Source organism: Sturnira hondurensis, unplaced genomic scaffold (assembly GCF_014824575.4).
Source record: "Sturnira hondurensis isolate 20B ecotype Veracruz unplaced genomic scaffold, ASM1482457v3 Scaffold0009125, whole genome shotgun sequence".
NCBI lineage: Eukaryota > Metazoa > Chordata > Mammalia > Chiroptera > Phyllostomidae > Sturnira > Sturnira hondurensis.
In genome coordinates this window covers 1,973,230-1,989,260 of record NW_028081756.1, presented here as the reverse complement: position 1 = coordinate 1,989,260, position 16,031 = coordinate 1,973,230, and the positions used below count along the sequence as shown (strand labels likewise).

The 16,031-nt window shown below is 42.7% G+C and overlaps 1 protein-coding gene across 4 annotated transcripts in view; it reads right to left on the bottom strand.

The window, feature by feature from the left end:
* The window catches only part of WDFY4 (WDFY family member 4), a 370,216-nt gene that overhangs the window by 194,920 nt on the left and 159,265 nt on the right, over positions 1-16,031 (bottom strand). For all 4 annotated transcript variants that reach the window (XM_037056671.1, XM_037056674.1, XM_037056673.1 and 1 more), the window contains exons 25-31: positions 14,094-14,167; positions 11,893-12,054; positions 11,475-11,566; positions 9,616-9,715; positions 7,484-7,689; positions 6,488-6,657; positions 4,036-4,161 (exon numbers count right to left, since the gene is read on the bottom strand). In XM_037056671.1, the coding sequence (XP_036912566.1) occupies positions 4,036-4,161; positions 6,488-6,657; positions 7,484-7,689; positions 9,616-9,715; positions 11,475-11,566; positions 11,893-12,054; positions 14,094-14,167 (930 nt within the window). The remainder of the gene's footprint in view (positions 1-4,035; positions 4,162-6,487; positions 6,658-7,483; positions 7,690-9,615; positions 9,716-11,474; positions 11,567-11,892; positions 12,055-14,093; positions 14,168-16,031) is intronic.

Here is a 16,031-nt window from a genome sequence, read left to right as displayed (position 1 = left end):
AAAACAGGCACATGGATCAATAGAACAGAACAGAGAGCCCAGAAATAAATCAAGTCTCTATGGTCAATTAATATTTGACAAAGGGGAAAGAAGAATAAAATAGAGTAAAAATAGTCTCTTCAACAAATGGTGTTGGGAGAACTGGACAGCTACATACAAAAAAATGAAACTCGATCACCAACTTACACCATACACAAAAATAAATTGAAGGTGGGTAAAATACTTAAATATAAGTTGTGACACCATAAAAGTCCAAGAGAAAAACATCAACAGGAAATTCTCAGACATCCCATGCAGCAACATTTTCACTGATATGTTCCCTAAAGCAAGGGACATAAAGGAAAGAGTAAACAAATGAAATCTCATCAAAATAAAAAGCTTCAGCATGGCTAAAGAAAACAGCATTAAAACAAAAATAGAACCAACTACATGGGAAAACATATCTCAGATATGTTGCCAATGATATCTCAGACAAGGGTTTGATCTCCAATACATATAAAGAACTCACATGACTCCACTTTAGGAAGACAAAAAAAACAATTGAAAAATGGACAAAAGACTTGAACAGACACTTCTCCAAGGAGGACATACAGAGGGCATAGACACCTATGAAAGGATGTTAAATATCACTAGCCATCAGAAGATACAAATTAAGGACTTCTGCCAAGATGGAGGCGTAGATAGAAACGCTGTGCCTTCCCCCACAACCAAGTTTAAAGACAACAAAGGTTTAGTAAACAAAAATGCAGCTAAAACACAGAAAATTGAACTATACAGAAGTCTGACAACAACAAACCGTTCAACTGGACCAGTAAGGGGGCAAAGCCAGCAGCGGAGCAGGGTTGGGTAGGAAAGATCCCCCAACCCAGGTGCCCAGGCAGCTATGGGCGGATCCCAGGTGTCAGGTAGCAACAGGTGGACCCAGTGAGGGCGCAAGGTGGCAGGCTGACCTCGGTCACACATTTGCATGCAGATAAACCAGGTGAAGGAGCAAGCAGTGAGACAGACTGTGCAGGCCTCAGCTACAGAAAGCAGCAGAGGGGACCGTCAGTGCTCTCCTTTGGCCCCACCCCCACACACAGCGTCACAACCCAGTGACTGAGTTGCCCAACCCTGGTGAACACCCAGGGCTCCACTCCTCATACGTAACAGGCACAGACAGTCCAAAATATGGTTCAAGAACTCAAAGCCCCAGAGCCAATAACTCTAAGTGACCAAGAAATAGCCAACCTCTCAGATGCACAGTTCAAAATACTGGTGATCAGGATGCTCACAAAACGGGTTAGTTTTAGTCATAAATTAGAGGAACATATGAAGGCTAAACTAATTGAAATGGAGGGAACTGCACAGGAAACCAATTGTGATGGAAAGGAAACTGGAACTCAAATCAAGGGAGTGGACCAGAAGGAAGAAAGAAACAACCAAACAGAAGGAAGAAACAAGAATTCAAAAAAATGAGGAGAGGCTTAGGAACCTCCAGGATATCTTTAAACGTTCCAACATCTGAATTATAGGGGTACCAGAAGGGGAAGAGGAACAGCAACAAGTGGAAAACTTACTTGGACAAATAACAAAGGAGAACTTCCCCAGTCTGGCAAAGGAAATAGACTTCCAGGAAATCCAGGAAGCTCAGAGAGTCCCAAAGAAGTTGGACCCAAGAAGGAACACACCAAGGCAAATCATAATTACATTAGCCAAGATTAAAATGATGGACAGAATCCTAGAAGTAGCAAGAAATAAGGGGACAGTCACCTACAAAGGAGTTCCCATCAGACTGTTAGTGGATTAAAGAGACCTTACAGGCAAGAAGGAGCTGAAAAGAAGTATTACAAGTCATGAAATCCGAAGACCTACATCCAAGATTGCTCTATCCAACAAAGCTTTCATTTAGACTGGAAGGACAGATGAAATGCTTCTCATTTTAGATAAGATCAAATACCAGGAGTTCATCATCACCAAGCCCTTATTATGTAAAAAGTTAGAGGGACTTATCTAAGAAAAAGAAGATAAAAAACATGAACAGTGAAAGGACAGCAAACTCACAGTTATTAACAACCTCACCTAAAACAAAAGCAAACCAAGAGGACAGCTAGATCAGGAGCAGAACCACAGAAATGAAGATCACATGGAAGCTTAGCAACAGGGGAGTGGGAGGAGAAGAAGGAGGGAGAAGGTACAGAAAATAAGTAGCATAGACGGTAGGTAGAAAATAGTTAGGGCAAGGGCAAGAATAGTAGGGGAAATATAGAATCTAAAGAACTTGAGACACATGGTCATAAACTAAAGGGGGGGAATAATGGGAGAGGGGGAGTGCAGGGTGGAGGGGAATGAAGAGGGGGAATAGAACAACTGTAATGGCATAATCAATAAAATATATTTTAAAATAGAAGATACAAATTAAAACCACAATGAGATACCATTCCATACCAGTCAGAATGGCCATCATTAACAAATCAACAAACAACAAGTCCTGGTGAGGATGTGGAGAAAAGGGAACCCTAATTCACTGTTGATGGGAATGTAGACTGGTGCAGTCACTGTGGAAAACAGTATGGAATTCCCAGAAAGAACTAAAGATGGTACTGCCTTTTGATCCAGCAATTCCACTGCTAGCATTATACCATAATAATCCTGAATCACCAATTCAAAAGAACCTATGTACCCAAATGTTCATAACAGCATTATTTGCAATAGCCACATTCTAGAAAGAGCATAAATGTCCACCAGTAAATGAGTGGATCAAAAACCTGTGGTACATTTACACAATGGAGTATTACGCAGCATAAAGAATGAAGGAACTCCTACTCTTCACAACAGCACAGACGGAAATGGAGAGCACTATGCTAAGTAAAATAAGCCAGGCAGTGGAAGTATAATACCATATGATCTCACCTATAAGTGGAACCTAATCAACAAAACAAACAAATGAGCAAAAAAGAACCAGAGCCATGGAAATAAAGAACACATTGACAGGGACCCAAGGGTAGGGTGACAGGGATAACAAGGGAAAAAGGGGGAACATATACAAAGGATCTATGGACGAGGACAATTGGGAGAGGATAGTCTTAGGGAACTGGGGTCAGATGAGGCAGGGGAGAGCAATGGGGGGAGAATGGGGACAACTGTATCTGAACAACAATTTTTAAAAAATCAGTAGCAACTGCAATAACAACAATAAACTACAGATAAGAGACTTGGAAATTAAATCAAAACATATCACCAAAACTTCAGCTTGAAACCCTGAACAGAAAAGTCCTAACATAACTTTTAAAAGCATTCTTTTTCCATTTTAAGTTATTTTAAATTTAAAGTATATTCACTTCTGACCATCTAAAATATTAAAAAGGACACAAGAATTGAAACTTACATTAGGGATCAAATATTTTGCCCCAGATTTAATGCTTTTCATCATTCAAAAGATAAAATTTTATTAATGTGTTGGAGTGATTTTTTTTTGTTTCAGCTTTTACACTATCTGGTATCATAGTTTTCTAGAGGCAGAGGGAATCTTTTATATAAGGGAAAGCCCCAACTGTGCATGTGGATTAAATATTATGCATATAAGTTGTAACCTAAGCTTTCAAAATATGGAATCATAGAAAACAAAATAGAACCAAAATAGAACCAAAGCATCAGCAACAAGGAAGGGAAGGGAAGGGAAGGGGAGGGGAGGGGAGGGGAGGGGAGGGGAGGGGAAAGGAAAGGAAAGAACCCTAGTGCACTGTTGGTGGGAATGCAAACTGGTGCAGCCATTGTGGAAAACAGTATGGAATTTCCACAAAAAACTAATGAGAGAACTGCCTTTTGATCCAGAAGTCTTTTGGCAAGAATGGATAAATGGCACTGGAGCCATTTAAGCTGGTTTTTCCTTTTGTGCACCTGAGTTATCACCAGGAACCGGCCTTGCCTCTTTTACCAAGTATTCTAAATAACACTTGCTAATTACTGGCATTACTTGGAAACTACTGGCAAAAGTCAAGGTGACCCTTCCAGACTTGTCTGACCCTCATTGTGGCATTGGGGAATGGGACTCACCTGGCTCATTGTGGCCTTCAGCATATGCAGGAGAAGCAGGGCACCCTCAGTGCACAGCCCAACCCGAAGGACTTCCTCTCTGTGGTGCTTCTGCAGGATCCACTGCAGTGCAGCATCCAGGCTGTCCTGAAAGAGAAGGCCGAGCCTGCAATGATGCCTGCACCTGGCAACACACCGGGATGGCTCCTTTTTCAGCCGGGATGTTGAATTCCCTAAAGGGCCCCATTAAGGAAGGCAGAACAGCATAGTAACACCCTGGCTGGCTGGCCCATATGGGGAATTCTAGCCCACTTAGTGCATAAGGGTAATATACACCTCCAAGAAGGCACTGGAGACCCCACTAACAACTTGGGTTGAATGTAGTCCTTTTAGTCCGACATCAAAAATAGTATCCCAATCAACTTTAATGAACCTTTGTGAATGACATTATAGAAAGATGACAAATTCACTTCAGGGAAAGTTTATACGGTAATGGATAGAGCACTGGTTGACAAGCAGGATGATCTGATTTTGCCTCTTTAAAAGTTGAATTTAAGCATGCTGTTCACTGGATCCATCCATGCTGTTGCAAAGGGTAGGAGCTCCTTCTTCCTTTCTGCAGCGTAGAATTCCATTGTGTAAGCATACCATTGTTTTTTAATCCATTCATTTACTGATGGGCACTTAGGTTGCTTCCAGCACTTGGCTATTGTAAATCGTGCTGCTATGAATATTGGGGTGCATAGGTTCTTTGGAATTGGTGTTTCAGCATTCTTAGGATATAATCCCAGCAGTGGAATTGCCTGGTCAGACAAATACTGTATGATCTTATCTGTAAGTGGAACCTAATCAACAAGACAAACAAGCAAGCAAAATATAACCAGAAACATTGAAATTAAGAACAAACTGACAGTAACCAAAGGGGAGGTGGGAGGGGATAATGGGGGTAAAGGGGGAAGGGTTTTCAGGAACATCTATAAAGGACACATGGACAAAACCAAAGAAGGGTAGGATCAAGGGTGAGAAATAGGGGTGGCTGGGGTTCGGAGGGAGTGGGGGGTCAGAAATGGAGACAACTATACTTAAACAACAATAAAAAATGTGAAAAAAATCCTGAAAAAAAAGGCATGTTGTTCAGCCTCTTAGCAGTTTAGTTTCTCTCTCTGTGAAATAAAAATTGTGTTATCTACTCCATGGAATTGTCATAAATATCAAGTAAAATAAAATATGTAAAATATTTATCATGGGTCCTGATATCCAGTACATATGTGTTTCCTAGATACATTCTGAGAGAAATAAAAATACAGGATTTTGATTAATTTAGCTCAGGACACAGAACACTTTATTTTGAAGTGAAATTTATACTCTTCAATTACATATCAAGATTTAAATCTGTCAAATATAGTAATGAGCAGCCCTGACCAGTGTGACTGAGTGGGTTGTGTGTTGCACTACAAACTAAAGGATCACCGGTTCAATTCCTGGTCAGGACACATGCCTGGGTTGCAGGCCAAGTTCCCAGTTAGGAATGTGAGAGAAGTGACCAATTGTGCATTGATGTTTCTCTCTCTCTCTTTCTTCCTCCCTTCCCCTTTCTCTAAGGATAAATAAATAAAATCTTTTTTAAAAATACATAATGATGTGCAAAGGAAGTGCACTTTTTAGCCTTCTATTTGCAAACTATGACCCCACCCCATTTCAATTCAGTGCAGTTTAATTCAATTCAATCAAGATAAAAAAAACAATGTTTGATTCTGCTGTCAGGAGCCCAACAAAGTGAGTAACAGGTGGTTCTATTCCTGAGGTGCTCGGCACCTAAAGAGAAAGGCAGATATGTAAGCATGTTCGTGCTACATAAGACAAAGGTATGCTAGGGCACAAAGGAAGGATGGCTCCCTCTGTCCAGAGGGTCTAAGCAGGAGGTGGCATCTGAGGCAGGTGATTGTGAGAGAAGAAGATCATCAAAGGCACAGAGTGGCCAAGCACACCCTGTGGAGGTGACTCAGGAAGACCACAGCATGAAGGGCTGGCAAGTATAGAAGGTGGGCAATTGTGGAGCACAAGACTCAACACATACAAGGTTTATATGAGAATATAGGGGAATAACAGTAGTATTACTAAAGTGAAGGCCTAAACTGAGGCTCTGCGCCTTTGGTGGCAGCTATGCGCCTCCCCACACCACCTGCCACCATCACAGAATTCTCTAGCTATGCCCAAAAGCAGAAAATCTAAAAGTGGGACTGATAAAAACGTAGAGCTGCTGGGGAAGGTGACGGGAGCCAGAGGTGGAGGAAGTCAGGGATATTTGAAGAGCCAGCCAAGGCATGTGGATTGATTGCTAGGGAAAGAAATAGGTCAGGACAAGAGACTCTGGAAGAAGTAGGTCAGGGTAAGGGTGGAGAGTCTTAGGGAGTCATATGGAGTCAGAAAACCAAGTGTGTCACTTTGTCCCTGGGGTGCCCCCAGAACCTACTTTTGGTCCACCTGTCAGTTCTGTAAGTGGTGTCTGCAGAAAGAAGGTGGACACGATGAGGTAGACATCTGGAATATGAACATGGTGGGCCAGAAATTCATTCAGAACACGGAATCCAGGAAGGAGGCAGGGGCTCTGGTCAGGCATGGGAACGTGGCTCTTCAGGTTATCTATTGAACAGGAATGGGCACAAAATCCAACTGAGAACAACTGCAATTGATTCTGGCTGAGGTGAGGATTGGTCACATGAGGGAATTCCCTGCCCCTCACTCATCCCATAGAAATTCTAGGTAGAAATATACACATGGGCACAAGAAAATTCTCAACAATAATTCCTTTCCCTATTCCTGAAATGCTCATTCATTCATTCAAACACAAATATTTAGTGCCTACAACCTTGAAGTCCACAAAGTAACTTTGTATTAGGCAACAAGGACATAATGTTCCCACAAAATGTACAGAACCCCAGGCCCTCACCAAGTATCTACAATAGTGGAAGGGCCAGGCACGAAGTGATTAAATATCAACTAAGTATATGCTTATATTTATAAATAAATAAGCATATTTATGTGCTTATAAATACACTATAAAGGACAATAATAGGGGCAGAGAGAATATAATAGAGGTGCCCTAATTCAAGTGGGACCCGCCTTTCCTAGAGAGAGTGCTATTTGAACTGAGACCTTGAGGGTGAATCCACATCAGCCAGGAGATGCCTGCTGGTGTTGTGGGTTGGGAGAACATCCTAGGAACAGGGAAAGAGCTAAGGAGCCTTTGAGAAGTAGAAAGAAGTCCCCAGTATCTGGAGAGCAGTGAGGCTCTTGGGGATCCTAAAAGGGAAATCAGAGAGGGCTAGGCTGATTGGGAACCAGGGGTCAAGGTGATACTACTGCACAGGAGTCCTGCAGGTCCCAAGCAGAGAGGAAGAAACAGGCAGACCCCACACCCCACTTGAGGAGTTGGTGTCCACCCTCGTGAAGATAGGCACACACTCACCCATCATGATATCCATGCCTTTGGAGCTGCATTGCACCCAGGATCCTGCAGACAGGCCATCTTTGAATCGCATGAGAAGGTTAGGGCTTGACAGAAAGTGCAGCAGCAGCTTCAATCCCAGCACAGTGGTGCTGGGGTGTAGGTGGCCTTGCAGGAGCAGCAGAAACCAGTCAGGCCCTAGGCTCAGGAACACCTCCTCTTTCATCCTAGGTGGCCAGTAAATGCAATGAATTATCTCATTGTATGTGCAAATGGAATATTCAGAAAATACGAATAATGGCCAGCCTCACCTGTCATCTTGGAAAGGCAAGCTAAGGTTAACATTCGGATATCACTCAGCAAAATACATATTGCATTTTAAAAGAATGGTAAACAAAATGCTAGCAAAATTGCTAAGAAAATAGATGAATTTATTTACTTTTCTTAAAGATTTTATTTCTTTTTAGAGAGAGGGGAAGGGAGGAAAAAAGAGTGAGAGAAACACCAATTTGTGCTTGCCTCTCACATGCCCCCAACTGGCCCACAACCCACGCATGTGCCCTGACTGTGATTCAAACCAGCAACCTTTTGGTTAGCAAGCTGGCACTCAGTCCACTGAGCCACAGAAGCCAGGGCTGAATTTGTTTATTAATGGCTGAAGTAGAAGTTCGTGGAAGGTTTTCAAAACAATTGGAAACTGTATATCAATTGCTATAAAACATGCAGGCCCCATGATAGCCCTACTCCACTGATATTCACACTCACACAGTGTCTGATAACCACCCATCTAATCTCAACAATATAGCTGTATAAGACACAAATGGTTATTTACTTCCTTTTTGACCATACACTGGTCGAAACTAATCTAAACAGAATAGTCCAAAGTTTCTGCATCTTTATCACTTTAGAAAAAAATTCATGATTTACTGTCACTTTCAAAAATGAATTTTAAAGTGATGGGACTGGAGAACACAGACTTGCTGGAGAGAAGTGGAAGACAGGGAGGTGGGTGGTGTCTTCTAGTCCTGTCTCTTGATCAAAGACAATGACCTTGTCAGAACTCTTGATGTACTCTGGTCATTTTCCCCAATGATGGTGGTGTGGTGGTGATGGTGATGATAATGACAGCAGTTAGCTTATAAAATATTTATATTATCTTAGGCACCACACTCCAGGCTATCACATATTAATTTTTGCTAAGGCAAGTACTCCTTTTAGTCTCACATAGATGAGTAGAGAGTTTAAGTTACCTCCCCTTGGAACATAGCTGGGATTTGAACCCAGAAGTTCTTACAACTGAGCCCAGTGTTTAAGCACTACACTACATTCGTTTCCAAAAATAATGCAAAGCAAAGGTTGAGACTAGCATATCTCCAAGTTTTCCAGTTCTACCATGTTTTGATTTTAACAGCGTGAAGACTTAAGGGCTGGCAAATTTTTAAGCACTGTTTGCAAAGCTGTTTTTCTAAGGGGTAATACATACTCCTTCTCCAAACACACATGAACCATAAAATGTCAATTTGGCAAGAGAAAGGATCTGAATTGACTTGCTCAGCACCGCATTCTTGCATCAAGGAACAGTGTCTGGCACATAGTAGGTGTTCAACAAATAGTTGTTAAATAAATGACTCTAGGGTTGGACGTCAAGCAGACAGTGGGAGAGTTAATGGAATTTTATGATTACACGTGGTGTTGAAAGTTGATTAAAGGCAGATATTTCTATTTTCCTAAAATTCGGGAAAATAACTAAATAACCAACAGTAAATAGCAGAGGAATTTGGCAAGCCTTTGCCTTGATAGATGTTATTTACGCTAATCATTTGTCTGCAAAGTAAAGGACATGAAATCAGCAATTGTCACAACTGCCAAAACAATAAAAAATATACTAGAGCAATGGTGACAAAAGAAGCTTATTGTAATTATACCAAATCTGTGTCTAGCTACTATGCCCATTAAACATTTTCACTAGACTATCTTAGGGCAAGGTCTACTTTTTGGGGTGAGGAGAATATAATTTTCTTTTTGACTAGAGCAGGAAACATATTGCAGAAAGCCAACTCTGAGATGCTAAACTTTTCATTAAGAAAATATTTTAACCCCACACCCTACATGAGGCAGCCTCATTCCAAATCACTCTTCCTTGAGCTACTTACTCAGAGGACAGATGAAGCTGGGAGGAAGACATTACACTGAGCAGCATCTCCAGCAACTGGTTCCTGAGCCAGATTGTCTTTCCAGATGTTTGGCTTCCAGCTACAAAAGAGAAAATTTAGATTTGAGAGTGAATGCTGTAAAGAGACATATTTTCTGCAGTAAGCAATCATGTTCACAAAATGCTCATTTCATTCAGGACTTAGGGCATGGGTGAAACTCCAAATTTTGCCATTCAATTCTAGACTTTAATACAATGCTTTAAAAAAATTCCAGAAGTATTCTTCAACTTCTCTTTAACTAGAGATGTTTTTAATCTCCCTATCTTCAGAAAAATACATCTTCCAATAGAAATTTTTTAAAAAAATTGTCGTAAACTGCAACATTTCTTGAGCATCCACTAGCTGCTGGGTATTATGCCAGGTATTGGGGGTAGAGTGTGAAGACTGTGGTAGTCAGTATTGGTTTCTGCTATCAACCAGCCTCTAACCTAGGCCTTTGGTATGTTGATACTGCAATAAAAATAGAGCTTGAGTTAAAGCAAGAGGTATATAGATCCAGTGGGAAAAGGAACCTTACTTCTGAATGTTATTATAGCCCTGAAAGACGTGTGAACACTGTGGCAATAAAAGACATCTTTACAAAAGTTTTAGAATGGAGTCCATGTAAGAAGGAGGGTTAGCTAAGCAAGCTCACTGTTAGCCCATTATCCATTCATTCATACCCTTGGTTAGCCAGTTGTTTTGCAATTAACTCAGGGTACAGACACCAAACTATAGAAATAGAACTAATGAAGCAGCTTAAGAAAGTGGAGTCAGGTTCCTCTCTATTTGGATTCTTGCTCAATTTCTTATTAAAGTCCTAATATCTATGAGCCTCAGTTTCCTCATCTGCAAAATGGGAATAGTGATTCCTACTTTTCAGTCCTGCTCTAAAGAGAAGAGAGAATTAATTTAGATTTAGTAAAGCTATCCAGGAGACTCTTTTGCAATGATAAAAATGTTCTATATCTGCCTGTCTATGTGGTAACCACTAGCCTCCTGTAGCTATCAAGCACTTGCAATGTGGCTAATGAGACTGAGGAATGAAATTTTTAATTGCATTTCAATTAATTACAATAAAATGGCTGCATGTATTTGGAGGCTCCCATCTTGGAAAGCATAGATCTGGAGGGCCCAGGACAAAATGGACAGTAATTGTTCCCTCACACCAGCCCTAGCAGAGGGAATGTGGAACACAACATAGCTGCTATTCTATTTGGTTAGAGAGAGACACACTCAAAAAACAAACCAATCACAAACCTGTGCAATAGAGTAAGTCCAAGGGCTTTAGAAGCCTAGAGGACGTGACTTAACATGACTTGGTGAGACTAGAAATGGCTAATCTAGAGGGATGAGGTAGAGGATGGGAATACGGGAGGACAGATAGTCCTACAGAGGGAATAGCATGTGCAAAGTATTAACAGAGGACAGATCCTCACACATTAGGACCTTCAAGGGCTTCAGAGTGCTGAAATTGGGGTTCACCAGAAGAGCAAGGGTGGGAAGATTCAACCAGGAAGGTAGGCATGGGCTGGGCATTGAAAGATCCCACCTGCTGGTTTACAGAAAATGGAGTTTTATCCTGGAAGTCATTTGAGGTTGTAAAGAAAGAATATACAGTTTAATTTGGTTTGTGACCCTAATCATAAAACTATGACCTCGCAAATCACTATTTGGGAACAACTTCTTAGCTGTGGATGCCATCACCTTCCTTTGTCTTAGCCCTTCCCTCTGCAAAATAGCCCACAATGTGTGGCTGTCAGGCACTCTGTGAGAGTCATCTGCAGCCTCAGGCTATCTTCTGGGAAAGGTCTTCTCACCAGGCCCAGAGGACCCCAGGTCTCCATCCATGCAGATCTGCCTCTCATCCACCGATGAAGGCTTGAGAGTGTACACGACAAATACTGCAACCCTTAATATAGAGAAAGAAGGATACATTCAACATGGGGCTCAGTCGCATCTGCTGAAGACATGTGAAGGTTTTCTATATAAACCCCCTGAAATGAAGCTTGAAATGTGAACACACAGCCCTGCTGGAGGGTCTCACACATTTACCCCTTTCTTCAACTCTTGGGCCTGATCAGAAATCTCCTTGAAAGTTCCAAGGAATAGAATCTGCCAGTGCATTGAAGGGTAGTGATGCTGGGCTGAGTGTGCTCAGGAGAGAGCTGGGGCCTATATTCCCTCATGAAATAGTCTGAGGCCCTGCCCTTTCCCCTGGGAAGTTTGGTGTCGTACCTCAGCAAGTCCTGTATACTGAAGTGGCCCCTCAGCTGGCAGTGCAGGATGGCTGTGATGGTGGATATCTTGGAGGGGGTGAGGCTTGGCTCATTGAAGAGGAAGATGAGCTTGGGTATAAGCTGGACCTGATGAGCAACTTCAGCATTCCGGGGTCCTTCCCTGGTGAGCCCAGGAGAGAAGCAGTAAAAGCTTTTACCGGAATGAACCAAATTTGCTGTGTTTCTGCTAAAAAGGTTTTCCAGGCTTGGCTTACTCTGTGGTCCTCTGATTCCAATGCTCACTTGGCAACTAATCAAACTGCTGTCAGACACCCATTGAATAAGTGTCTGCCAAGTGCCAGGGCCACTGGGGACAAGACTTCCACACCTTTCCACTGTTCCCCCCTCCAGAAACTGCCTTCAAAGACAACCCCCAATATTGACTTTTAAATTCCAATCTTCAGGGAAAACTAATGGTGGTCTCAGAAAACTCAGAGCAAAGACAGCAGACTTGAGTGTGACTGTGAGCACTTCCCAACAGCCAGGGGCATGGGGCCCTTGGCGAGCCTGTCTGGTGTGTGCTCTTCCTGCCACCCCAAAACCACAAAGTGGATGAACACACCACTGAAAGTCAAAGGGGAACCAGACAGAATTCAAGCATCTACATTCCCCTCCTTGGGCTAATCACAATGTAATTTCCAGTAAATTCTACTCCCTCCCAAGAAAACAGCTACCAGAGTAAATGCCTACCTCTTAGAAAACAACAGGTACAGAGAGAAAGTGGAAAATGGGAAAGACAAAGAGGTGAAAGAGGGATAATTTTGGTGAATTCTTCCTTCTTGAACTTCCATTTAGTTCTAACATGCTAAATTCTGCAGGGCTTCACATCCCTGATACATGAGAGGCAGAGCAGCCCAGTTCTGTGTGTGATGTGTCTGTTGCTTATAAGCCTCAGTGTCTTTCACAAGCTTTCTCATCACATCACTGAGCACACCATTTTTTCTGTATTTCTTTTCCCTGGGACTGTATTGCTCTTCTCTAAACTTGCAGCACCAAGGAGCCATATGAAATGGAATGCTCATATGTTGGCTTCCCTGCCTCTCTTCTCCCTTATTCTGATCACAACCTTTGGTTTTCTTTAGTAAACACTTCTTTTAACTCCCCTCCACCTACCCCAGAGGTGAAGTCATGCTCCCAGCTGGGCCAAGTGACCCCAGGTGGCCCTGTGAGACTTCATCCTATTGCTAGGGGTAAAAAGAAACCCTCTCTGGGACTGTGCTGAGCATAGGATGTGCTCTGAGGAGCCCAGCAGCCACCTTGCTGCCACAGAAGGCCTGCGGAAATGACACCAGGAAGAAAGAAAGCCAGGACAACATCAGTGACAGATCTCAGAAAAGGTGCTATGAATGCTTCAGCCATAGCTGAAGATCTGCCCCATTCAATTGTATAAGCAATGAATTCCTTCTTTCTCAACTCCCTTTCTCTCTCCCTTTCTTTATCCCCTAAGTTGCTTGAAGTGTAGTTTTGCCACTTGCAACCAAAAGAGCCCTGACTAGTTCAAAAAGTGACTTGGAGAGGTCACTTAGAGGGACAGTGGGTCGGGTGGCAGATGGGTTCTCTTTTACTGGCCCCACTTACTGAGCCCTGAGAAGGTGCTAATTGCCAGGGCTATAAAGCTGCCTTCTAAGGCCCCCAAACAGCAGGGGAGACAGATGTGCCCCAGATACACGAACCACTGGGAAGGGTGTTGCTACAAACTGAATGTTTGTGACCCCCCTAAGTTCTTGTGTTGAAGACTTACCCTCAGTGGTAGGGCCTTGGGAGGTTATTAGGTCATGAGGATGATGCCCCATGAATGGGATTAGTGCCATCATAAAGGAGGCACTAGAGAGCTCCCATGTCCCTTTTAACAGGTTGAAGTTATAGTGATAAGACAGACATCTATGAACCAGGAAGTGGGGTCCTTGCCAGACACCAAATCTGTCAACCTCCAGAACTGTGAGAAATAAATTTATGTTGTTCATAAGTCACCCAGTCCATGGTATTTTGTTATAGAAGCCTGGACAGTTTAAAACAGACATGATGCCATAAGGAGACTCAGTTCTCTGGAAATGGGCAGGGACCGTGGTTGCTCAGCCAATGGCCATCCTGCTCTCTCAGTCCCTTTTCTTGGCATGGAGCCTTTGGCTCTAAGGCCTAGGCTGCCAAAGCCGAACCTACCTTGGTGATTGAAGGATTTCCACAAGATGGGAAAAGAGGGAGAGCTCCAGGTTGTCCGCAGTATTCATCCAGAGCTAGAAGACAGCAAATCACACAGTGAAACCAAGGCATGTGTGGGAAAAAAAAAGGGTTTCCAGGAAGTTTGAACAGATAATGTGCTAGATATAGTCTTCTTTCACTTGGCATCACTAACACAATTTTTCACCTCTGGAATCAGACCAAATCTCTTGTTGACAGAATGTAAAAGGCTCCAACCCTGGGGGAAAGCTCAAACATCATTTCTTTTCTCCTCATCTCTGTTGCTGCCTGGCACTTCACTATGGGTTTAGATTCCAACCAAGGACACCTGTGCTAACCAATGCCTGCCCAGCCTTGGGCCCTGAAGCTCAGTGTGTCCATACACCAAACTCATCTCATCCTGCAAGGAAAATGCCAGTGTTCCCACTTTAGAGATGAAAAAATAGAGGCTGAGACAGACCAGCTGCTTGATGAGTCCCACTCACCACCACAAAGTGGTAGGACTGTAATTAGAAGTCGAGTCTCACTTTTCTGGTTTTATGATATAGCAAGTACACACCCAGTTTGTGCATGCAACACTTTCTTCATAAAACCTTAGCACAGCCCACTTTCCCTTCTGTACAACAGAACTTCGAGTGACACAGATGTGAAATGCACTAAGACTCCCAGAGTAAAGGTTATCACTCAGGTTGTTTTCATTCATAGTAAACAAAATGCAGCTGCTAACTATCCTCTAGGACCAAGTTGATGGTGAGCCTTCATGTTTCATTTCTAGACCCCTTTTAGAGAGCTCTATTATTTTGTATCTCTAAATACTGAAAATGTAGAAGATTCAGATGTGGGATTATACAGGGCATTCATCTAACACCAAAAAGAGCTCACACTTACAAATTATATCATTTGTGGGAGGCAAGAAGTGTCACACAAAGTCCTAAAATGATATCTGCATTTAGTAGATGAGAAAATTGAGGCTCAGAGACACTAAGTAACTTGCTTGGCAACCATTTATCAATTGGCACATTTATCAAATCCTGGTCTGTCTAACCATGGAGCCCATCCTCTTGCCCCCTCACTGTGTTCCCCAATGGGCTATCTGTAGAGTGTAACCCATAGAGTCAATAATCATCCTCACTTGAGTGAAGCAGGTGGCCATGGCTATGCTCTTAGGAGGAAAAACAGAAGAGTCTTAGTGGACCCAAGTTTATCAGGAGGCCCATGAAGGCTGAGACCACCCCCTGCAATCCCCAGGGCCTAGCATCACATCTACCTCAGGGTGAACACTTAGTAAGAACTCATTAATTTTTTTAAAGAGTGAATGCAAGGAAGATCAAGATGAAATAAGTTCATTGCTCTAAGCCAGAAACAAGCTGACAGATTTCCATCCCTTATTAGCACAGTCATTGCTCAGAGCACACAAAGGTAGGGCAGCTGCCATGGGAGAGCTTGTGTGGCTGATGTGGCTCAAGTGGGGGAGGGGTGACAGTCATGGCACCTCAAGGTACACATCAGTAGGATGCCAAGAGCCCTTCATACTTAGAATTCACAAAGGGAGTTACAGAGCACATGGCACACCAGGCTCCATGTTGAGAACTGAGAGACAGAAAAACATGAACCTACCAATCTAGTATGCTGCTGGGCTCCTTCCCCTTCCCACCACAGCACAGCCCTGATTTGCTTTCCAGAGCATTAGAACACTGACATTGCCACAGCGCATTTGATGCTGATAGCTCTTTTAGAAATTACTTCACATAATACCAAGTATCTAAATTTTGGGAAATGAAGGTAATTGAATCTTTTGCTTGTTTTCCTGTCACATAACCTGTTTACTAAGCACTTTATTGAGATGTCTGATTTACTTAAATATCAAATAAGTAATGTGTCTCAGCGTGCCTTCTCCCCACCTGAGATCACCTCACAGGC